The 22,780-nt window shown below is 49.7% G+C and overlaps 11 protein-coding genes across 11 annotated transcripts, besides 5 other annotated features; 6 read left to right on the top strand and 5 right to left on the bottom strand.

The window, feature by feature from the left end:
- Positions 1 to 355: 355 nt before the first annotated feature.
- ACLA_084500 (putative tetratricopeptide repeat protein 1 (TTC1)) lies at positions 356 to 1,316 on the bottom strand (the record flags this gene model as incomplete). Its single annotated transcript, XM_001268180.1, has 3 exons — positions 356 to 463; positions 522 to 1,142; positions 1,209 to 1,316. 3 exons carry the CDS (start codon positions 1,314 to 1,316, stop codon positions 356 to 358), a joined length of 837 nt encoding a protein of 278 aa, XP_001268181.1.
- Positions 1,317 to 1,607: 291 nt separating this feature from the next.
- On the top strand, positions 1,608 to 2,659 carry ACLA_084490 (haloacid dehalogenase superfamily protein; the record flags this gene model as incomplete). Its single annotated transcript, XM_001268179.1, has 3 exons — positions 1,608 to 1,627; positions 1,702 to 1,861; positions 1,961 to 2,659. 3 exons carry the CDS (start codon positions 1,608 to 1,610, stop codon positions 2,657 to 2,659), a joined length of 879 nt encoding a protein of 292 aa, XP_001268180.1.
- Positions 2,660 to 2,852: 193 nt separating this feature from the next.
- Positions 2,853 to 2,934: a microsatellite.
- Positions 2,873 to 2,924: a microsatellite.
- A 479-nt stretch (positions 2,935 to 3,413) lies between the features above and the next one.
- ACLA_084480 (uncharacterized protein) lies at positions 3,414 to 6,043 on the bottom strand (the record flags this gene model as incomplete). Its single annotated transcript, XM_001268178.1, has 4 exons — positions 3,414 to 4,316; positions 4,370 to 5,399; positions 5,453 to 5,893; positions 5,946 to 6,043. 4 exons carry the CDS (start codon positions 6,041 to 6,043, stop codon positions 3,414 to 3,416), a joined length of 2,472 nt encoding a protein of 823 aa, XP_001268179.1.
- Positions 4,702 to 4,760: a microsatellite.
- Positions 4,703 to 4,756: a microsatellite.
- Positions 6,044 to 6,951: 908 nt separating the features above from the next.
- On the bottom strand, positions 6,952 to 7,829 carry ACLA_084470 (uncharacterized protein; the record flags this gene model as incomplete). The annotated part of the gene is made up of 2 exons (XM_001268177.1): positions 6,952 to 7,127; positions 7,181 to 7,829. The coding sequence occupies 2 exons, from the start codon at positions 7,827 to 7,829 to the stop codon at positions 6,952 to 6,954; spliced, it is 825 nt and encodes a 274-aa protein (XP_001268178.1).
- Positions 7,830 to 9,207: 1,378 nt separating this feature from the next.
- Positions 9,208 to 10,872, top strand: ACLA_084460 (putative nucleoporin NUP49/NSP49; the record flags this gene model as incomplete). The annotated part of the gene is made up of 3 exons (XM_001268176.1): positions 9,208 to 9,269; positions 9,450 to 9,866; positions 9,930 to 10,872. The coding sequence occupies 3 exons, from the start codon at positions 9,208 to 9,210 to the stop codon at positions 10,870 to 10,872; spliced, it is 1,422 nt and encodes a 473-aa protein (XP_001268177.1).
- A 1,049-nt stretch (positions 10,873 to 11,921) lies between these two features.
- On the top strand, positions 11,922 to 13,227 carry ACLA_084450 (TauD/TfdA dioxygenase family protein; the record flags this gene model as incomplete). Its single annotated transcript, XM_001268175.1, has 3 exons — positions 11,922 to 12,374; positions 12,430 to 12,990; positions 13,048 to 13,227. The coding sequence occupies 3 exons, from the start codon at positions 11,922 to 11,924 to the stop codon at positions 13,225 to 13,227; spliced, it is 1,194 nt and encodes a 397-aa protein (XP_001268176.1).
- A 399-nt stretch (positions 13,228 to 13,626) lies between these two features.
- On the top strand, positions 13,627 to 16,571 carry ACLA_084440 (uncharacterized protein; the record flags this gene model as incomplete). The annotated part of the gene is made up of 3 exons (XM_001268174.1): positions 13,627 to 14,244; positions 14,313 to 14,973; positions 15,034 to 16,571. The coding sequence occupies 3 exons, from the start codon at positions 13,627 to 13,629 to the stop codon at positions 16,569 to 16,571; spliced, it is 2,817 nt and encodes a 938-aa protein (XP_001268175.1).
- A 482-nt stretch (positions 16,572 to 17,053) lies between these two features.
- Positions 17,054 to 17,637, bottom strand: ACLA_084430 (GroES family chaperonin; the record flags this gene model as incomplete). The annotated part of the gene is made up of 3 exons (XM_001268173.1): positions 17,054 to 17,203; positions 17,319 to 17,543; positions 17,611 to 17,637. 3 exons carry the CDS (start codon positions 17,635 to 17,637, stop codon positions 17,054 to 17,056), a joined length of 402 nt encoding a protein of 133 aa, XP_001268174.1.
- Positions 17,638 to 18,273: 636 nt separating this feature from the next.
- Positions 18,274 to 19,412, bottom strand: fip1 (cleavage polyadenylation factor subunit FIP1; the record flags this gene model as incomplete). Its single annotated transcript, XM_001268172.1, has 4 exons — positions 18,274 to 18,421; positions 18,486 to 19,097; positions 19,155 to 19,207; positions 19,263 to 19,412. The coding sequence occupies 4 exons, from the start codon at positions 19,410 to 19,412 to the stop codon at positions 18,274 to 18,276; spliced, it is 963 nt and encodes a 320-aa protein (XP_001268173.1).
- Positions 18,606 to 18,639: a microsatellite.
- Positions 19,413 to 19,813: 401 nt separating the features above from the next.
- On the top strand, positions 19,814 to 21,046 carry ACLA_084410 (FAM50/XAP5 family protein; the record flags this gene model as incomplete). Its single annotated transcript, XM_001268171.1, has 3 exons — positions 19,814 to 20,055; positions 20,131 to 20,674; positions 20,732 to 21,046. The coding sequence occupies 3 exons, from the start codon at positions 19,814 to 19,816 to the stop codon at positions 21,044 to 21,046; spliced, it is 1,101 nt and encodes a 366-aa protein (XP_001268172.1).
- A 203-nt stretch (positions 21,047 to 21,249) lies between these two features.
- ACLA_084400 (uncharacterized protein) lies at positions 21,250 to 22,744 on the top strand (the record flags this gene model as incomplete). Its single annotated transcript, XM_001268170.1, has 4 exons — positions 21,250 to 21,455; positions 21,538 to 21,953; positions 22,011 to 22,424; positions 22,479 to 22,744. 4 exons carry the CDS (start codon positions 21,250 to 21,252, stop codon positions 22,742 to 22,744), a joined length of 1,302 nt encoding a protein of 433 aa, XP_001268171.1.
- Positions 22,745 to 22,780: the final 36 nt, after the last annotated feature.

Here is a 22,780-nt window from a genome sequence, read left to right as displayed (position 1 = left end):
TAAAGTATGTACTGTCTGATACTTTGATTGGGATTTGTTGTGTATGTTTAGAAGCCCGGCCAACGTAGCCATATAAGATAGGCCTACGGGGCGAAACACTGATTGGTTTCGATATTTAGATGGCTCTTTGGCACCTAGAATGCGCACATCCATCGTTGGACATATCTATTACCTTCACCATGATATCTTTCCATGTTGCCACTTCTATGCAGGCAAGGAGAAAATTCTATGTGCACGAGAAGATCAGAACCGAGCAATCTTCTGGTGACAGTTCCCTTATTTTTACCAATCGCAAATATGAACAAGTCATAAAATACCCAGTTTCAATGCTGTCCCAGAGCTCTGCAAGTCACTTTTATGATCCCGATTGGAAGTTCATGCTATACCCGCCCATCTTCGGATCTTGGACGAAGTTGAAGTTATTCGTCGACAGACCGAATGGTTTGAGGATACCGTTTCCAAGCTGCAGCACAAGTTAGGAGAATTACGACAGCTTATCCAGGGGAGATTCATTGACTCACATCCTTCAGTTTACCCATCATGTCTGCCATTTCCTTCTCCCGTGCCTGCTTGATTCGACCAGGCAACTCGCGCAGAGCTTTCTGTACAACTCGCCTATCATCTGGAGGGAGGTTGTCCATACCAGCAAGTAATTTGTAGTCCTCTTCAGCTCCTTGAAGGTTCCCCCAGCCTCCAAGCTGACTCTTGGCTCGAGCACGTCGCATGAGGGCTTTTGCTCGGATCCGCATAACGTCATTTCTTTGTTCATCCATCCTCTGTAGACGTTTCAGCTCTTCCTCCTCGGCTTCTTCATCCTCGCCGGATATCTCAACCACGGCGTCTGTTTGATCTTCCGGTTCTGACTGCTTGTCCTTGGTCTCCTTCTGGTCCTGCGGAGACAACGGGATGATGTTATTCAAACGGTCGAGACAGGCAGTTGCAGAGTCGACGGATGCCCTCCAATCTTCCAACTTCAGGTAGCAAGCGGCCATATTACTCCGGAGTACGGCGACTTCGTAGTCAAGATAATTTGGGCATGAGGCGAGGGCACGATCATAGGAGGAGATAGCCTGATCATAACAAGCAGCCGCAAACAGTTTATTGGCTTCTGATTTGATCTCATGGGATTCTTTCAAGAGGTTCTGTCAAACCACCATTAGGAAGATCAGTAACTGTAGTTTGCGGAGGAGGGGGAGTCAATAACTCACGGCTTCTTCGTCCGCAGGAAAGCGTGCATCGTGGAAGACATCCTCGCCTTCGCTATCTGAATCCGCAGCGCCATGTTGCGAGTTGTCTTTCGAGGGTTCCTGTGTCATTTTAACCCGATGACAGCCAAAAACATCGATATGATCGAAAGAGTGGCTCTAAAGCTTGGGTGGATATGGGCGATATCATCGGCGGTCGGACAGCCGGACTTGTTGGCCCCCGACTATCTTCTCTATCTACGCGATAAAGCGGCATGAACGAACTCCCCACTTGGTTACTCCCAAACCGATTGCTATCGGAGTCACAGGTGGGGGTTTATTTATCGCGACATCTTCAATCCCCAGATCAATTTAACCTTCTTCTCCAAAGTACCCATCTGATCGAAATTAAGGCTTTACGAGATGACCAAATCCACTTCCAGGTAAGCTTCTGCCTCTACAGTTGCTCGTTCAATCATGAATCCAAAAAAACCCTCTCTAACTGCCCCTCATCCAGTTTCCCCCGCGTGCGGGCATGTCTCTTTGACATGGATGGACTCCTCATTGACTCAGAGGATAAATACACCGAGATCACCAATTCTATTCTTCAGGAATTTGGAAAGCCATTGCTACCTTGGGAGATCAAGGCCCAGCTCCAAGGTCGTCCACAGCCTGAGGTATGTCCTTACATCGCGTTATGTTGTTGTTTATCAGTTGAGGCCCAAATAACCTCTTCGACATTCTAAACTTCTTGATTCTGATCGTATAACATACAGGCAAGCAAGATCTTCCACCACTGGGCCCAACTCCCCATCGGCCCTGAAGAATACGCAGCAAAGCAGGCCGCTCTCCAGGCCAAATACTTCCCCCAATCGCAACCTCTGCCAGGCGTCGCATCTCTTCTCTCCAACCTCGTCTCAACACAGACGACGGACAAGCCAGTCTACATCGCCCTAGCCACATCCTCACACAGCAAGAACTTCAAACTGAAAACGGACCATCTGCAGGATCTCTTCCGCGCATTTCCCGAACCCCAGCGGGTCCTGGGCGACGATCCGCGGATCGGAAAGGGACGAGGAAAGCCGCTACCGGATATTTACTTGCTGGCTCTAGAAACGATCAATGAGTCCTTGCGCCAGCGCGGAGAGCCGGAGATCACGCCTGAAGAATGCCTTGTCTTTGAGGACGCTGTGCCTGGCGTAGAAGCCGGTCGCAGGGCGGGTATGCGGGTGGTCTGGTGCCCCCATCCCGGTCTATTGGACGCTTACAAGGGACGGGAAGCGGAGGTTCTGGCTGGCTTGACGGGCGAGCATAAAGAAGAAGAAAAGTCGGCCCCGGAGAGAGAAGCTGAGGAGCTGACGGCGTGGAGGATCCAGGGAGCGGGCCGGCCAGGCCAGATTGACGATGGTTGGGCCGATTTGCTTGCGACTTTGGAGAACTTTCCCTATGAGAGATATGGAATTGATCTCGCATGATTTGAGGATTTCTCTGTTTTTTTTTCTCCTATTAGATACATGATTCCAATTTAGATAATGTACATGAATGTGGTTATGTCAACCGAATGACCCAAGTGCTCAATCGAAAACGATGAGAGTACTGTGGACATAACAAAGTATGGGACATGCGTAGCAGAGGTCAACAAAATGATTCCAAGTCTTGTCAAAGTCAACCAACGCCACCAAAGCAACCAACACCATCAAATTAACCAACACCATCAAAATAGCCAACACCATCAAAATAACCGACGCCAACGACCCCTAAAAAAAGTCTATCAATTAAAGATAGAGTCGGTTGCAGAGCACGTCAGAAACACATCAGAACCACCAAGCTCCATCGTGTCCTCAATGTCTGCACCAGAAGCACTTCATGGTAAGCAACCGTTCAATGCGACATGTCTGTCAGTGAAGATATTCGCTCCAGATACAGCAGAACAGACCGTAAAGAGGTATCATATGAAGCCATGCCGAATGAGATGCTCAGGACTCCAGTCCAATGCAAATTGCACGCAGGATTCAATATCACCTCCGAAATTGTCTCCAAAAAAAAAGAGGTTCAAATCTTGAGTGCAAGAGAAGCACAAAGAGATGAAGACTGACATCAAGCCAGATAGTGATAGAATGGGCCATGCAACCAGAGAAGCATCAACATAGAGGCAATTGCTGGAACACATCCGAGAGCCAACATAGCCCGCTTGATAGTCCCAAACACATCGCTCATCAGTCAATTGGCCTAATGTCGCGGCCTCTTGGTAGCACGGGCGTCCACACCATCAGGCTGCTCTCCCGTAGCCGATCTCTTTCGACTGTCCTGTGAGCCGATACCTGGGGAAGCGGCAAAATTAGCGCCGGCCGTTGATTGAGAAGTTTCAGATAGATTGACACGACGAGATGCGATCGCCCGACGAGGTGGATTGGCACGGCGCGGTTGAATCACAGAAGGATCTTCATAGATAAAACGCATTTGATTCGCAACGGCCGGCTGACTCGTAAAAGAAGGCTGGCTTGTGAAGGGATTCGTGGGGGGATGGGCCGCATTAGAATTGGAGTAGAGCCCCTGAAAGGGGAATTGAAAATGCGAAGCCTCTTGAGGGCCTTGAGTGAACGGGGCACTATTCCGATCACCAACCATAGTGGTGGAAGGTCCCATGGCCTCGGTGGTAGGCATAGGATAGACACCCACATTCCGCATGATTTCCACCCCTGAGAGTATCGGCAAAGTTGGGGCATCTTGGGTGCCCAGAGCACCTCCAGAGGTGAGACCGGAGGTCTGTCGAACGCCCCTGCTAGGAGCCCCAGCAGCCTCCTCATCCTTCTTCTTTTGCTCCTCCGCCCTCTCGACCACGCGGCCCGCATGGATGTATCGGCCCTTCTGATTATTGATGACACGGTTGGACTCCACGCGGGCGTTGCAGTGAAGGGGGGCCTGCACGAATAGATGCATGTAATTGTCCTCAACCATCCTCTTGCAGATGGTCTTTTTGGTGCGGAGGATTTGGATCAACGTCGTGATCCTTTCTGGAAAGGGCATGTCAATCCCGTCTTTGGTGGATATTTTTTTTTCACGTCTCTTCTTCTTTCCCTCCTTGAGCGTGGGAATCAATGAACCATGCCTGTGGTAGGCTATGGCGGCCTCCTAGAATGCACGTTAGCACACTATCAAACATACACGAGGTGGCCAAGTCTTACAAGAACGCCCCATGCGGCGGCCTCCACCTTCAAAGGCTGCTCCTTCGAAGTCGCTGCCCACTTCTGAACAGTCTTCTCGTTGTCCTCGGCGACTTCAGTGTTGTTGATTGCCATAATAAGGGCTTTGACAATCGCCCGTTTCTGGACTTCTGAGAGATCCAGGTTCGGCTCGAGAGCCTCCTTTGGAGGATTCAACGCCTGCTTAGCCTCTTCGTACGAGGCGAACCGTGTGGCGGTGTCCACACTTCGTTCGTTAGGACTCATTAAGTCCTCGAACGTGGGAGGCTGCCACTCGACAGAAGCTTCCTCCGCCAGCTCCGCAGTTCCGTGCCCCTCCTCCTCCTCCTCCTCCTCCTCCTCCTCTTCTTCTTCGTCTTCCTCCTCCTCATCCCCATCAGTTGATGGTGCTCCCTGCATCTCTTCCACGGTAGGATGAGCCGTTTGCTCGTCGACAATCTGCCCGAGAGGAGTCTGCGCTGCCATTTCTGTTGTCAAAGGTTGAGTATGCTGAGGCTGTTCAGAGGTGGTGAAAGGCGTTTGGTTGTCGGTATTATGGATGGGGAGGAGTTGAGAAGTAGACAACTGCTGATCCTGGTCTGGAGCAACCTGAGAATGAGAGAGTGAATTGTTGATAGCGTTGTCGCCACTGAAGTGGGTGAAGGGGAGTGCCTGCTGCTCGAATGCGTGCTGCGACGTCTGATTGTCGTCAAGATTGGGATACTGAGTGAATTGAGCATCCTGGCTGTTGTCAAGGATTGGCATGGGCATCTCCAGCTCTTGGGGAATTTCAGGAATGGCATTGAAGTCATCGAACTGCGGAACACTCTGCGAGGCAGTGTTGTCACTCTCATCGAAGGGTGCAGCATTCACTGAGGCATCGAGAAAGTATGGATCAATGTTGTTGAAAGGTTGGTTATTGGCAGGGACATTGTTTGTGAATGAGCTCTCAAAGGACGAGTGAATGGTCGACTGGGCTGCAGCTCCCTGGCTGAACAAATCAGCAGTGTAAGACGCATCTCTAGAGGAACCACTAAGTTAGCAATAGCCCACCAGGAAACAGTGAATTGAAAAGGGAGAAAATACCTATTATGCCTGCCGCCGCCCATCAAGGGACTCCCGTTGCTCTGTCTGGCTGTTGGACGAGTGATTTCACCGCTCGACGATTCAGTCTGTTCGGCATTGTGGGCGTCGATGGCATTTTGAATCTCAGCATCTTGGGATCCAGCATTGACAATAGGAAACTGCGGTTCGCCAACTTCATGCTCATCAGAGGTCTCGATGGCCTGCCCTTCGTAGGCTGCACCAGTAAAGGTATTTAGAGGACCAAGGATATCTGCCAGTTCAGCGTCAAACCAGGTTTCATATGGAAGACCGTCGACCAGGATATCTGTGAAGCTCGATGTAAAGGGAGGCTCGGCTGGGCGTTCGTGAGCATCTATGGCATGAAGTGCTTCACCAAATAAGCTATCGGGCTCGTAATTCCCCAAGACAGGATCTTGATTAAGCGGGAGAGCGGTTGGCCGTCTATATCCCGTATTAGTGGATCCTAAGCAGACATTACTCGCCTGCGACTTACTCAAGCTGCTCAATGATTTGGGGAGTAATGTCGAGAGGGAAAGCAGTAGTATGAGTCCCCACACGCGAGGCAGGAACATCACCGTTTGGCGAAGACATTGTGATGCCCTGTAACTAGAATGACACCGCACAGAGTCGTTTTGAGTTTATGAGATACGAAGAGGAAGCTTTACAGCTGAGCAATAGACAGCAAGAGAATACGTTGAAGTGTGGAATTGCGCAAGATATGCAGATTTCTCGTTGGATCAGAAAGAGGCTAGATGAATTGAAGAGATATGAAGAGGTAAGAGATGCGATTGACATGGCGACATTCGAGGTTTTATACTCCCTTGAAAAATGAAGATATTGGAGGTCAAAACAAGATATGATTCAGAAGCCTGGTATAAGTGGGCATTAGGTGATGTTTGATGGGCTTCAACTCTTGTGTTATATGGAAGATACCATTCACAAGCGGAAGATGCCGTGTGCTAAGAGCATGCAAACAAGGCAAGATGTGCCATATACCAGAAAGGGGTATGCTGGAGGCCATATCTGTGACAGCTCTATTCACAAAGGCTTGTAAAGTGGAGCATAATAGAACAACCAGGCACCAAGATGCGGGTGATTCCATTCACGACACTGGGCTGAATGAATTGGCTTCAAGCACAGATCGAGAGCCAGATATGACCCTCTATGAGATCATTGGGTTGATTGAAGCTTCGCGGACAATAGCCTGCTGAGGACTCAAAGTGCTTGACAAGTCTATTGTCAGATCATAAAGCTGCTGGCCAGTCGTGGCCTGATTGAGGGCCAGCTGGGGAGCGAGCCAAGATGGCGGAACCGAGTCTATCTGGTCAAGAATTAGTAATGACAATACACTGTATTCGACGGCACTTTGAGCAAGATTCATGGAAAGTATGGCTTCGATATGTACCTGTAACACATGCGCCCTGCATATACGCGCGTCTGGCATAGACAACCAGGGCCTTGGGTGTTTCAGAGCTTCCCTAAGCCTGGAGAATCTCATCTCAATGGACGTAGCCATCCAAGAATGGCATCGACCAAACCTTCAAGCTATTATCGACCTTCTCCATGAGAGGAGATGCCGCATCAATAGCAGGCATGTCACGTGAGGTATGCCTCTGACCAGAGGCTGTCGCTGCAATATCCCCCATAGGATGCAGCACAACACTGTTGACTGAGTCTATACACCTAGATGTAAGTTGAACTGTCTTATCCCGTTGGGAGATTGCTTACCATCATGGACCTTCCACTCCCACTGACATTTTTGGGGTCCAGCGCTGTGTGTGGGATTTCGCCAGACCCTCACGCATCCGTCTGTTCCTCCAGCCCAGATCTCATGGGAGTCACCTTGGGCAATGGGTACGACATCGATCTTCATTCGTTGATTTGTGAGGGCCTGTCGACCCTCTAACCAACCGAGAAGTTGCCCAGTGACACGGATATCGAATATCAAAACTCCATCGCTCTTTCGTTCAGCAATATACAAATATCTCCCACAGGGACTCCAAGCAAGCTGGGTAATTCCCCCACCACCGATATGTCGATCAGCTTCTGACTTTGCAATGCTGAATGTTCCCAGAGATTCTCCAGTTCCATTTGCTCCATATAGACCAACTTGTCTTGAGAAGGTCCCAGCAGCCAGAATGCCATCACCGGTAGGGTTGATAGCCATTGCGGAAATGATACCCTTCATTCCCACGCCGCCGCCCACCATCTGTTTGCGTTTACTGGGAATTGTCGGCATCCAAGCAATAGGGCCATCGTTCCCGGGACGAGATATATCGAACAGGCATATCAGACTATCAGACCCAGTGAGGAAGTGTGTACCACCCAGAGTATGGGGGTACACCATTGAGTGAGGTGTGATAAATGCCTCTGTCATTGGGTTGACGAGCGAGTACGATGCCAAAGCAGAAGGCCCAAGAGCAGACGCGAGTCTGATGGGGTGGTCTCGAACTGACGAAAGAAATAAGGTGGTCGATGGATCCTGGAGATTATAGAACGGGTAAACGGCTATAGCGTATGTTGGCTCTGCTGACGGCAAGACAGAATATGGATGTAATTGATGCGCAGATGGCCCTCCTTCCAGCAAATCCGGTGGTCTATTACTTTGATAAGTTCGAGATTCTCACCAAGCCTTGAAGATGACCTACAGGATATAAGTTCTGATATGATGATCCACAGAGTCTGTTAAGAGTGTGGTGCCATCTGGAGACCTATGAACAGAGCTTTTAGCAAGAATCCGCTAATCATGCATGAAATGATAGTGTCGGGCCTACATTTCAATGCCTTTCACGTAGTTAAGGTACGGAGGTAAGCGACTCTCCTGTTCACCAGCCTTAGCAGATATATGCTGAGCTTCAGCGGTCGCTGACTTGACACGAGAGCTCATATCTCGTACATCGTCAACTGGGGTAGAAGCCACGCATACTGGAGTTTGGTTATGGTTGACCTCGTCCATTTGGTCCAGAATGGTGGAAGGCTGGATTCCAGAGCAGTGTATGGAAAAAGCCTTCAGGTTCAAACTCAATCTAAAAGACTCAAAGTTCCCAGACACAGCAGGAGAGGATCTGATTGAAGACTTTTGAGGTTGAGGAAGTTGGACTTCACAGTCTTTATATCACCGGAAAAAAGGGCAGGAGCAGCAATTCGGTAATTCACCCTTTGTCAAACACTTGTATAGTGAAACAGGCAGAATGTGACAGACTTCTCGGCGCTAAACTCAAGGACCAAGATAGCAGGGTATGGAAGTGAAAATACTATAGATAAAGAATGCACTCGACAAGGGGACTCTTAAACTACAGAATATGGAGTCGCATCAGCCTGCAAGTCACATTTCAACCTGATATCGGCATATTATATATATCCAGCCAATGTCAGGAGCATCTTGACCATATCCAGAGAACAGGGGATCACTGTGTATTTATCCAGGTGATGGAGACGGCCCTAAGAGCTCAAAAACAGCCATATAAACTAACACTATTGAAGTTGTATCCTTAACGGCAACTAAAAACACCGGGCCGGTGAATCTTTCCCTTTTGGTCCACCACTCCGTAACCAAGTGATAGCTCCGATATCTGCAACGCAGCAATGGCTCAAATCATCAATTGCGATCTTTAGGAAATATCTTTGACGTCTATTGTTTTTTTTTTACCAGGACACACTTTCGACGTAGTAGTGCCCACCCCTGGCGCTCTATTCAAGGCTCAAAGCCTTTTCTCTAATAACCTCTTTTTCTGGGCGCGCAACTTCTTAACATCATGTTTTCCGCAAAACCTTCAACCGGCCTGTCAATAAACACCAACTCCGCCAACTCATTGTTGTAAGTCGTGATTCGCTCTCTGCTCTAGCCTTCAGTGTTATCTCTCGTGTGATCTTTGCCCTTACCGGCGATCTTAATGTATCCCCTGTTATTTCGCTTGGGACTTTGTCAATCCCGCCCAAAGAATTACAACGCTTTTACCAATGTGTCGAACCCAAGCTGACAGAATTCTGCGCGTAGTGGCGGAGCTAATGCTCAAACTACTTCATCTACAGCTACACCAGGGGCAACAAGCACGCCGGGTGGTCTCTTTGGGAATGCTGGAGGTTTGAATGCGCAGTCTAAGCCAGCCGGTGGCCTCTTCGGAAATACTGGTGGTGGGAATACGCAACAATCCCAGACTTCTGGCTCCGGCCTGTTCTCAGGCTTAGGCGGGCAGCAGCAGAGTACCACTACAGGTGGTGGTCTCTTTGGAAAACCCGCAGCGACCGCACAGCCTTCGTCCGGCGGGTTGTTTTCGGGAACTGCTGGTGCGGGCAATACCACTGCACAAGGCGCAGGCACCGGTGGAGGACTATTTGGCTCTACGGCCCAAATACAATCCAAACCTCTCTTTGGCGGCTTGGGTGCCTCCACTACAACTGGCGGTGGTCTCCTGTGAGTAATCTGATCTACATGCGATGCCGAATCTTCAGTTACTGATTGTGGATGTGTGTTCAGCGGTGGTGGAAACCAGGCCAATACATCACAGCAACAGGCTCAGAAGCCCACATTATCGCTATTCGGCAACCAGAACGCTACAGCGCCACAACAGACCACCCAACAGACAGGGACAACGGGAACAGTGGTCCCTGGGGTCAAAGTCGATCTCAGCAACCTTTTGCCGACAACCAAGTTCGAAAGCTGCGCCGATGAGATCAAATCGGAACTGGAGAGGTTTGATAACTATGTCCTCCTTCAAATTAAGTTATGCAACGAGGTCTCCAACATGCTTCCTACCATTGCAAGCCAAGGCGAGACAATTCCCAACGATGTCGACTTCGTTCAGGGCAAGCTCGAAACCATGCAGCATGCCCTGGAGAATGATGCTCGTGATATCGATCAACTGCGCAGTCTCGTCTCTCGCGACGCAGCGGAGGCGCAGGTTGCATTCCGTGCTATCGACACCTTAAAACTCCCCCTGCAATATCAGTCTTCTGGTGGCGCAGGATGGTGGTCTGCTCAGGATCAGAAGGGGGCGGATCGGCAGTCTTTGCGGTCTACGCGCAAGAATACTCTCGCGCTCCCAGATGATGTAGAGACTGACCCATCTTCGGCCACCTCTGTCAACGGTGTGCCAGTCAATCTTGTCGACTATTTCTCTCAACGCTCGGATGAGATGGGCACAGTGCTCGGGCGATACACCGGCAACCTGAAAGAAATCGAAGATCATCTCCACGGCATCGAGCTTACGTTGAATCGCCAGATCCACGAATTCGTGGCGTCACGGAGCCGAGACGGGCCGGCCCCTGGAACGCAGAGATCCATCCTCAGCGATCTTGCCGTGGTGCTTGGAGATGTTGAGACTGGCATACTCGGTGTTGCCAGTCGGCTCGGCGCAGTCTCAGAACAGGTGCAAGAAGTGGTACTGGGCCCGCCATCAGGAGATGGCAGGATGCACTAACAATGGATCGGGGATGTTGCATGCAATCTATCTATCTGCAGGTCGATTCGGCGTTGAAAGTTTCAATACACGACAGATTTAGTTGGGATAATGATTTTGCTTTGTATATCGCGGTGAACCTCGAGTCGTTATCACTCTGAGGAAGATTTGTATTTCAGCATGAGTAGGTCCGGCGTTCAGTTATCTGCGAGATCAAAAGGCGTTATCTTGAACATTCTCTGTTTTTATTTGCTACACTGTCCCCGCCTTGTCTGAGTAATTTATTGGGATGCTCTAAGTGTCGAAGTCAGAAGATATGTAGGAGCTCAGTAATTATGATCATCTCGACAATAGTATTCTGACCAGCCAACCAGAACCTTGCCTTGCTTCAGTCTGCACGCAAGACAAGGGCGGAGTTGCGTGATCGCACACCAGATGATCAGCCACACCCGACGCCGTCGCTAACCTTGTTTCAACGACGGTTGATCAACGGGCATTAAGCTGTAAGATGCGTCTACTTCCCCGTATGATGACCATAGTTCAGCAATAAAACTTTTCCAATTCATTCAGTATTCACAGAGAAAAGGGTCTTGTATGGTGACAACTTAGTCATTGAATCTCAGCTTTCGCCATTGTGGCTCCGAGGGAGCAATGTGACGTGATGCTTGCTCATGATGGCGCTGCTTCAGTCGGATCCACCTCCAGGCTTCCTAACTCTGTCTATTCACCATTGTTGTTCGGATTCCGGAAGCATTTGACGGTCCACAGAGCTAAGGGGGTTGACGAGCAGTTGGGTGATTCTCCATCGCGATGGCGCCATTCCGCCATCCCCGGGTCCCCCCTACTATTGGAACCTGGGGGATGCGTAATCATAATGCAGGCAACGACTTCCATATATATAGTACGTAGCTGTAAATACCTCTCGATGATTCGAAACTACAGATAATCTGTTTATATTCGACTCATAAGTTTTCTGGGATCTCGCAACGAGGCTATTACTCTTGCATCGTCGACTCGAGATACATAGTTCTTTGCCTCTCGCCTACCATCGACACCCATTGATCACAACCATGGCACCATTGCTGGAAGAACCAGCTGTTGTCCCAACTCATCGTCACTTTACTGTCCCTAAAAAGGATACGACTACACAGCACAACAAATTCCTCTACGAGCCAGGACGCACCACAGTCAAGAACCACGAAAGCTATCCTTATGAAGACCTCTTGCCATCGTTTCCAGACATCCAGTGGGAGGCCTTGAAGGGCATCCCATACGAAGATAGAGGACTGCGGGGGGACCCGCAGTTCCGCAACCTACTCCAAGATGCCACTGATATCTTCGACTACACACCGAGAATTGGGACTGAGATCCGTGGAGTCAACCTGGGAAAGCTCAACGATGCGCAGAGGGACGATCTCGCTCGTTTGATTGCCGTTCGTGGTGTGGTCTTCTTTCGAAACCAGAAGGACTTTGATATACAAGCCCAGCGAGAACTGGGGAAGTACTTCGGGACATTGCACAAGGTGAGTGAACGATCGGAGCCATTAGTCGCCTGTCAGGAACCTAATAGTGTTTCAGCATGCCACTACAGCTGTACCAAAGAAGAAGGGCCTGGAAGATGTCCACGTCGTCTACACCAAAGAAAACGCCGGTGACCAGCGAGCACTATTCCCCCCTAGCTTTCTCTGGCATTCAGACGTGACCTACGAGGTCCAGCCGCCATCATATACATCACTAAAGGTCCTAACAGGACCTCCGCGAGGAGGTGGCGGTGATACACTTTGGTCATCCCAATACGCAGCATACGACGCACTCTCATCACATATGCAAAATTACCTCAAGGGCTTGACTGCCCTTCACTCAGCGAACATGCAGGCATCAGATTCGCGAGCCCTTGGTCGGACTGTTCGTCGCGACCCAGTGACCACAGAGCATCCTCTGATTCGCACAAACCCCGTGACTGGCTGGAACAGTCTCTTCTTCAACCCTGGCTTCGTGACCAAGATCGTGGGTATCCCCAAGACAGAGAGCGATGCCATCATCAAATACCTCACCGAAATCATCGCGACCACGCAAGAAGCCCATGTTCGTTTCCAATGGGGCGAGGATGATGTGGCCTTGTGGGATAATCGAACCACAGTGAGTTAACGCTTGAGAATCTGTGCCTTTGGTCCTTGTCGCTGACTAGCTAAATAGAATCACTCCGCTTCCTATGGCTTTGCTCCCCATCGTCGGCACGCTGTCCGAGTGGCTTGCCACGGCGAACGTCCCTACTTGAATCCAGAGGGCAAATCCCAAGAGGAGGAGTATAATAAATACTACGGTCTGCCCCCCGTGAACAAGGATGGCTCTCGCCAATCCAACTATAATGATTGAGGTCGGGCTGGTCCCTTCCTCTGGAGCTCATTGGATACGTAATGCTGGATCAAACACACTTTTTCTACTCAAGCTTGGGACATATTCCTCTAATATAAGTAGACTAATTGACTTTGTTTCCAACAACCCCAACTTTGAAGCCGATAGTGATTGAATACCTGTACAGAAACTCTTACGGATGTCACCAGTTTTGCTAAAGTGTAGTATCTCTATGATAGCCCTTTAGCGCTTGGAATGATTCTTTGAGTAGACATGATGCTCAGTTGTTGACAGTCGGGATGATTCGATAGGACACGTGCGCGGCCAGAGGTATGGGGTTCAAGATACCCTCGCCTCTCCTTTTCCGAGTGTAAAAAGTACCATCCATTGTATCGTATATTCTATCGTCTCTTTTTCTCAATGTCAGATGAACACGAGCCATCACTACTGGAATATGCAAGATTCCACGGGATAGCAAGTGACTTCACATCAATCAGGCCCTCGGAATATCTTGATCAAATCAATGAAGTACCGCTCGAAAATCCTACCTTACCTGAAGATAGACACAAAGCATTCGATGAATACCTCTTTAATACCCAACAGTCCCTCGAGAAGACTATTCGCGAAGAAAAACTCAACGTAAAGAAGGATGGTGTCCGATTTCTTTCAACTGTGATCCGAGATGTGAAGACCCAAACATTTGAATCCAACTCTGAGCAGCAAACAAAGGCATTTCGCCGTATAAACCAGCTTAGACTGGAGCCACCCATCTTCAATCTGGAACATGAAACTAGTTTAGCATCCCTTAGACCTCAATCCTCGTACAATACTGAGGATGTGGAGTTGTTGCCTGTCGAGGAGCCCTTGGAGTTTCGCCCGGAGACTATAGTCAAGACAGCAGAGGAGATCAAGGCTTCAAACAGACGCCAGAAGGTGAACTGCAGCAAGCAATCACTCGTGCTCCTACAAGATGTCATCAGACTGGGGAATCCCTCTTTGGAATATCTGGATGGTTTACTAGCCACGATTCCTCGAAAGGTATGTGCTTTGCAAACCTTGCATTTTGCGGTTTAGGTTATACTAAGCCAGCGATTGCATCTATACAGATCCATCCCACTCGAATAGACCCCGATGATCTTGTTCCAATGGGAACAGACGATGCAGTATATAGAAGTCCTTCACCCCAGCGAGAATTCCAGATGCTACCCAGTCCTGCCTCGATCGAGCTTTCTGCAAGTATAGAGCAGCGACCTTCACGTCCAGAGTCATCTGATGCCGGTCTTACCACTCGAATATATGGCTGCACACGAAGTACGCCAAAATTTGAACTTGGCCATGTGGCGCAGACGAATCAAGACAACAGCACCAGTGAAATATGGAATAAATTGAATTGTCAAGGTGCAGGAAAAACCAATGATGAAGACATTTGCATCTCCTCCTCGCTCCCTCATGATGGATCACCGTGCACTTGCCTTGAAGAAGCGAGCCCAGGGGAATCGAGCCACCTCGAGCAACGCCTGAGCGAGGGGATAAATGAACATCTTCCTCGAACAATAGAAAGCACGAGCCTTGACAGCACCGTCAGAGGATTTGCAGACGAAGCTGCAGCAGAAGCAGACACACCAGCTATAAACCCGTTATCAACAAATCATCAATCTCATACCATCGCCTGCGACTCTCTGCATGGAGATGAAGTAGATCTGAAGGACGTAGAATGTCCTGCTGGATTAGACCCTTATGGCTGTTCTTCATGGTGCCTTAACAAAGGTGAGTCCAAACTTCTGGAGGATACTGAATGTTCATTTATTGATTCGTTTATTGAAACAGATACATCAGAAGATATATCGATGATTGAAATGGTCACGGAGCAATATAATCAGAATACCTCAGAGCAGACTATTAGTCAAATGCAACCATCTGCTCAAACTCGGGAGGGCGAGAATGGCCGCGTCAAGGCCGTCGATAGTGCTACAGCGTCAGTAAATAACACCCTATGCTTCGCAGGCAAGTTTTCCATCGCAGACGAGCAGCCACTACCACAGAAGAAACGGAAACTTTGGGATCCGGCTCGAAATGAAGCAAGGAACAGTATGAACCGATCCCAGACTTCTCGCCCTGGTACTCAGCAACAGCAACCAGCACCACCATCATCCATATCACTAGGTTCGCTGGCTGCTTTCATGGAGTTGAGGGGTCGCAGCGGTAAACGCCTTGTACCCACGCAGAGCCCTTATTTCGCTGTGGAAAAATCAATCGAGACTGGATCCAGCCCGTCACATCAAACGAAAATTGGCGCGATCCCACGTTTACAACCAGACGAATCAGACACCGTGGACAAATCACCTGTCGAACCTCAATTTGAGAAACCGATGGGAGAACGACATACTCTGTTCCTCTCAACTGCACTACTCAAGAGTCATCTGCGACTCGTGCGTTGTCTCGAGGGAATGATAGACCCGCCAGGAATTATCTATAGAGATTATAACCAGAATGGCCCGAGCAATCTGCCACAGAGCAAGCACATAACCTCCTCGATGAGCAACAATGTCACACCACAAGATGAAGCAGACATCATAATCTCTCCATCCACCGGGATAATTCTCACAACATCACAAGCAACAACCCAACTATACCTACCTGGGCATAAGTTCAGTCATCCACAACTGACCGGCATCGGGTTCATCAACTCTCCTCTTCGAGAACGCATATTTCTTCTCGCTCCGCGGTATGAACGAATCTACATCTTCATCTGCCAAAACACAAGCTCCTCTAGGAAGTCGCAGGCCAAGCAACCGGGCCCAACAGCGGATAAGAGGGTGCTAGCATCCATCGCGTCATTGACCGCGTTCTGCAACTCATTGTCCGCTTACGCGACAATCTGTCCACTCCTGCTATCTTCCACCCCAGAGACTGTCGCTGGATGGGTTCTCTCGCTTGCAACCAAGCATATGGCTCGACTTCCCGTAAGCACTGTGGGCCTTGCGAACTTCACACCGATCAATGCCAGCCAGAAAAGCAAGCTCAGCCCGGAAGACATGGAGAGGACAACTGTCTGGGAACTCTTCCTTCGCCAGGCTGGGCTGAATCCATACGCTGCGCAGGCAGTCCTGGCGGGAATGAGACGAGAAGATGAACAAGAGATCCATTATCAGCTCTGCACAGATGATGGGAGAAACGCGTGGGATTCTGTGGAAAAGGGACATGGAAAGGGCCTTTCCAGGTTCATAGAGATGTCACCGGCGCAAAGAAGCGAGATCTTCGGTGAGCTGATAGGTGGCAGACTGCTGGGGAGAGTCAACAATATTCTTGACAAGGATTGGCAGTGCGACTGTGCCCTCAACTTTGATGTCAATACGGAAATATAAGCGTGCACCCAGGACACGTCGAATTCGAATCAAGGCTGAGAGATGGCAGGTCATTGTTGAGATATTTGAGCATATTTTCATCAAAGCTGTCGATGGACAAGGTGCGGGAATCAAAGTGAGAGGAGATTATCAATTCTGGTATTGCTCGCTTTCATCGCGCCATAAAAAGCGCGATTACGGACGATGGCTTGATATAGAAGTACATCATAGTTAATGTGCCAAAGGAAAAAAGGTCATTTCACGCTTTCAGACAATAAATGCAAAAAAGGAGCAAAAAAACAAGATCGGTCCGAAGAAGGATACAGCGAAAAGTGCTGTGTATTCCCAATCTTTAACGTTCAAATATGTGATGATTATAGTGTTTTCGAAGGTGTGGAATCATGGTTTTTGGATGGTATAATACACGTCAACCGTCTAGAGCGTCTCCGCCCGAAAACGTAACCGGAAAAGAAACAATTCAAGAGGACGACAGGAGTCTCGTCTCATTTATTCGTTGATCTTGGCAAGGATCCTGGGGAAAGTGTTAGTATTGGTCCCCGAATTCGCGGTCTGCTGCTTGAAGGGAAAACATACTCAGAATCCCGGTAGAGAGTGTACTCTTCCTCACCGACCTTGATGGGGCTGCCACCGAACTGTTTAGAAGAAGAAAGAAAGGTCAGCCAATTGAGCTCGCAAATAGCTTCAAATTGCCCGTAGGAGACGCATCGGAAGACGCGGAAGCAGGTGCCGTAGAGGATCACCACATACCTGAGGAATCAGAACCTTGTCGCCAGCAGCAACAGACATGGGGATTCTCTGGCCGTTGCGGTCGACAGCACCAGGGCCGACAGCGAGAACCTTGGCCTCGTTCTGCTCCTTGACGCTGCTCTCAGGAAGGAAGATACCGGAGGCAGTCTTGGCCTCGGGCTTGATGCGCTGGACCAGGACGCGGTCCAGAAGGGGAGCAAGGCTCTTGATGTTGCGGAGGATAGACTAGGAGAAACAAGACAGATATGTTAGCAAATTGATATCTCAATAACGCAGGTGAGTAGGGCTTGACGGAGAGCCGATGAGAGAAATTTGTCATGATGGTGCCAAGCGGGAGTTTCTGAGCTTCCTAATAAGCTAAAACCAACGTACCATTTTGATTAAGGGTGTGACGAGAGAGTCCTAAGCACGAAGGATTGGGTTGATTGAGCAGGAGTGGGAGAGATTATCGAGGTCGTGTGGACGTGGAGAGCAGGAAAGAAAAGAAGATGTTCGGACGGTCCGTCTGGGGGAAGAAGATCTGGGCTCGCCGGGCCGCGAGAAATTTCCAGAATGCCAAGACCAGACAGCTCCCAGCAAGACTGCCGAGGGAACCGCTCCGAATTCTTCTGGCGCCAGCATCATCGGCAACAGATGGGATTGGACCTCCTCATAATAAAATTAAGAGGTTTTCAGGCCTATATTTACTTGGGAAGCAAATATTACTTTGGCTTCGCAGAGCGTCGGGCTTGATTGCAGCTATAATGGCTACGGTGGCTCCATTTCTCCGGGGGAAAGACGGCCCAGCTAGCTTCGAATAGCTTCCAACAGCTTCAGAGTCGTTGACCCAACGACTGAATCCCATGGAAAATGTTCAGGTTGATTGTTTTACATTCAAACGCCGCCAGTTCCGACCCTGATTCCAAACACTACTCCCTCGGGAATTAAAATGATCACTAGAACGTAATAGAGGATATCAACCTCGCACTCTACCATCTTCTTCCTCGTCCCCTGCCCCCAAATCCGCCTCTTTGATCGTAGCCTCCATAGCCCATGTGAGGCTGGCCACCACCTTGCCCTCCAAACCCGGGCCCTTGGCCTTGGCCACCGAATCCAGGCTGACCCTGCTGTTGTCCACCCCCGCCAGATTGACCACCCATCATGGCTTGTGCATGCTGCATGAAAGACATGGGGTCCATTGATGACGGGTCAAGACCTTGCGACATCATGCTCGCCAGCATGCCCTGCATCATATCGGGAGACATGTCTGGTATACCGGGCATGCCTGGCATAGGTGGTGGCGCACTGCCTGGAGGTGCCCCCGCGCCTGGAGGAGCTCCCGGCATAGGAGGTAGGCCCATAGTCAAGAAGCTTTGCATGTCTTCTAATTGTTTCTTTTGATCCCCCACCTCTTTGCGCAGCTCTTGCTGCTTAAGAACGTAGCTTGCCCAGGTAAACTCGTCGAATCCGTAGTTGAAATAGTCAGAGACGTCAGAGCCCGGTCGTCTCCATGGTTTGTCGTCTTCCGACGGGAAATCAGTATCCATATCTGTCGACATGATCGGCTTACCCGTGGCAGGATGGGTTGGGTTCGCATTTACGTCGATCGTCGACGCGTGGACAGGGGGATATGCGGAGCCGGGCTTTTGGGGTACTGCTGGTCTTGCGCTGGCGGGTACCGGGGTGGCAGCTTCAATCTTCGGCGTTACTGTAGGTGTGACGGACTTTGATATTCCTGTTGAGTCTACCGAAGAAGGCCGTTGTGGTTCCGCGCGAAGACTGGCATGACGAGGGTGCGGTCTATCCTTTTATTAGAGATGCTGCGGGTTCAACTTCACTGAACAATCGAGGACTCACACTTCTGGGGGAGGCGCATCTGGAGGAGCTTCCGTTATAATGTTGAAATCATCCTGAAAAGGAAATCAGCCATTACTCAAAGGCAATGCATGCGCGCTGCAAGCGAACCTCGTCCTCTTCCACCTCTATCTCTTCCTCCTCCCCATCATTGACTTCTTGGGAAGTATCGTCTAATTGATTTTGATGAGTATTCTGCGTCCGGTTCACGGGTACCGCATCAGCAGGATCATAGAAATCGTCTTCGTCTTCGTCCATCATTTTGAACTGCAAACCAAGGGAATCGTGATATTGAAAAGTGCAGAATGACAGGATCTCGGGCTGTTTACTGCGACCATGCGGAGATTGTACGGGAGGCCGGGTTTGGCATGTTTGCTCTACTGCTACTAGATCTTCACCTCCTATGCCAGAATACTGGATGATGATCCACTCGATTTTAAATAGAAGAACTCCTAGAATATCAATCTCTCATTCGCGATTCTCCAGTGTTTTTTCACGGTCTCTGGACTTCAAGCATTGCTTCGGGGACCTTCAATCAGTACCGGTCACGTGCATCCGTACGTCAGTCGTTTCCAGTGGGATTCAATTTCTGGACAAACGAATGTCTTCTTGACTCGTCCAAACAGCTTGATTTGATCTAGCATATAGAAAATACATACACGATGCCTCCTTCCGAACAACCCAGCCAAAATTCGACACCACGGTCGTTCACCAGCCAGACTGTCTCCGCAGAGGAACTCCTCAAGTCGCAAACCGTTGGTCTAGTCCATCTTTCCGACTTTCGCAAACGTCGCGCAGAGGTTTTGGAGCAGAAGGAACGAGAAGCGCATGATAAATCGCTTGGGAGAGTCACTTCCGGTAATTCAAGGAGTGCCACTCCATCGGGGGGCGATGTAACTGATGGGTGAGTCAAAGCCACGAGCTTCTCCATCTCCGTCCCAAGCTGATCGCAAGTATACAGTAGCTCGACGCCCCGCAGTGAGGGGCCTTCAAAGAAGAAGAAAAAGAAGCCGCCCACGAAGAGCAAACTGTCTTTTGGTGACGACGAGGAGGATGACACTGGCGCCGACTCTGCGGCAACACCGCGCGAATCGACTATTCCCCGATCTGCGTCACGAACACCTCTGGATGATGGTTCTGCGCCTTCTTCGCGGCGGATCACACCGAACCCCAACGCACCACCGCCCCCGAAAGCATTGACAAAAGCGGCATTGAAAGCTGAGGCTGAAGCGCGGGATGCTCTCCGCAGAGAATTCCTGGCTATGCAGGAGGCAGTCAAAAACACCGAGATACTTATCCCGTTTATCTTCTACGATGGCACGAACATACCTGCGGGAACGGTCAAAGTTAGAAAGGGCGACCCGGTCTGGTTGTTTCTGGATCGTTGTCGCAAGGTTGGTGCCGAGTTAGGCGTCGGTGGTGCCAGCGGCGCGACCAAGGGTCGGAAAGACAACCGGCGCGAATGGGCCAGAATCAGTGTTGATGACCTTCTGCTGGTCAAGGGCGAGATAATAATTCCTCACGTATGTGCCTTTCTTTGAGATAACGCTAGTCTGGATCTGTGCTGACTGTTTCTCTAGCATTACGAGTTCTACTACTTCATAGCCAACCGGATCCCGAGCTTCTCAAATACGGGAGGCCTGTTGTTCGACTATTCGGATAAGCCCGCTGCTGCAGCCTCCTCCGACAATCCTCTGTCGCGACCGGACAATGATCAATTGGAGGGTGCGGATAAGGATCCTTCACTAACCAAGGTGGTCGATAGACGGTGGTATGAACGAAACAAGCATATCTTTCCCTCCAGCTTATGGCGAGAGTATGAACCAGGACCTGAGTTTGAGGAGAAGATGCGCACGACGCGGCGTGATACCGAAGGCAATACCTTCTTCTTCTAACGCGGTCATTGATTGAGTATAGGAAACAATTCAGACTCTACGAGGGCTATAGATCCATGCGTGGAACATTTTGTATATTTCTTTAGATACCCAAACTTGGCAATCTTCTTCACTATTCGCTCTAAAATGTTTCTATCTCAGAAGTCATCAAACAATTGCGCTCCCAGTTACTTTACCATCAGACTGCCTACTGCAGGTGACAAATGGCACATACCCTGTTCCCGTTGGCTTCTGTCCTTGGGCGTTCTAACTCCATTCCCATTACACCTACCAACCAAGTCCAGAGGATTTACATCCTTACTGATTTCTCGGTCGTTTTGTTCGCAGGAGCTATGGATTTCTATCTACGATGCAATGCTCTGAAATGCCGCACTCCATTGAAAGAGCAAGCAGTTGTCACTACTTGTTCGTATGTGAAATCAACCGACCAGCTACACTTACTTTCTCATGTTTCTCTCTATTGTTGTTTGAACCAGAACTGATCTTCCTAGGCATATATTTTGTCTTCATTGTGCAGATAACCTTGGCCTTTCCCGTCCCACACATGGCGAACGTCGCTGTCCAGCTTGCCAGACCGTCCTTGTCAACCCTGATGACGCTGCATCGACGGTCCTCAATCCCTCTGAAGATTACAAGACCAGCGTATTGAGTGGACTTGATCCGACCACGATTATGGAATGCGCTAGCAGGGCATTGGCGTTCTGGGCATATCAAACAACACAAGAGATGTACGTTGTCGTCCCATGCCCTCTACCAACCTTTGACACTATTCTGACGCGAAGAAGATTCTATCAGGAGTATCTCGGAAAGACACTGACCGATAAATACACAACGCTGAATACGGAGATGGACAGAGTTATTCACAATGCCAATACGGAAATATCGACACTTCAAAATAGACTGAATGGTTCGTACTTAGACTGTAGTTCTCTCCAACTCAACCTATGTCTGACCTATAGTCTAGATATGCAGACAACACAGGATCAGCTTCGCAAGAAAAACCAGGAACTTGTTGACTTGTACCGGGAAAAGTGCAAGAAGTTTGCACAGATCACAAATCTATATAACTTACTTAAGTCTCGTGCCATGAGATCGCAGATGCAGACCGCAGCATCGGACACAGTTTCACAAGCCTTAGGCTCGCTTGCTACGACGGCAAACCAACCATTACCATCAGGGTTGAGCAAGTCGGGGAACATATCGCGGCCGCCACAGACTCCGCTATCTCGTCAAAGCAATCCATTCCCTATCAATGTCGAAGGGGTGGAACAACTGCATCGACATCAAAGAAGCGGGACTGGGAGCTCCAAGGGTGTCAACCAGAAGGCTCATAACGCTGCAATGCCGCCGCCGGCCATCGCCAACAATCTGAGAAACCGTATGTCCTCCTCTTTTTGCTGTCTTGGTGGAGGGAACTGATAGTGTCTGGTAGGGGGTATACCCAACGCAACGCCCCAGCATCGAACTCGCCTGCCAGGCCCCATACGTCCGTCGACTGGCATGTCGAACCTGCCGCAGGACAGTGTGATGTTTGAGCGGTTTCATGACCGTGAATTGACAGGTCGTTATGCGAATAATGGGAACACACTGGTGAGTCGAGAACGCCTAAGTTTGCTGGCGCCTAATTCGGCAGTAACCAATCCAGCCGGAAACGGCCCTTCTCTACGGTCCTCGCTATTTGAGAATGGCCTTATATAACATTTTACTGTGCAGTATGCTGCATGACCTGAACTT

Source organism: Aspergillus clavatus, genomic scaffold (genome assembly GCF_000002715.2).
Source record: "Aspergillus clavatus NRRL 1 1099423829806 genomic scaffold, whole genome shotgun sequence".
NCBI lineage: Eukaryota > Fungi > Ascomycota > Eurotiomycetes > Eurotiales > Aspergillaceae > Aspergillus > Aspergillus clavatus.
This window is presented reverse-complemented; position numbering and strand designations above follow the sequence as displayed.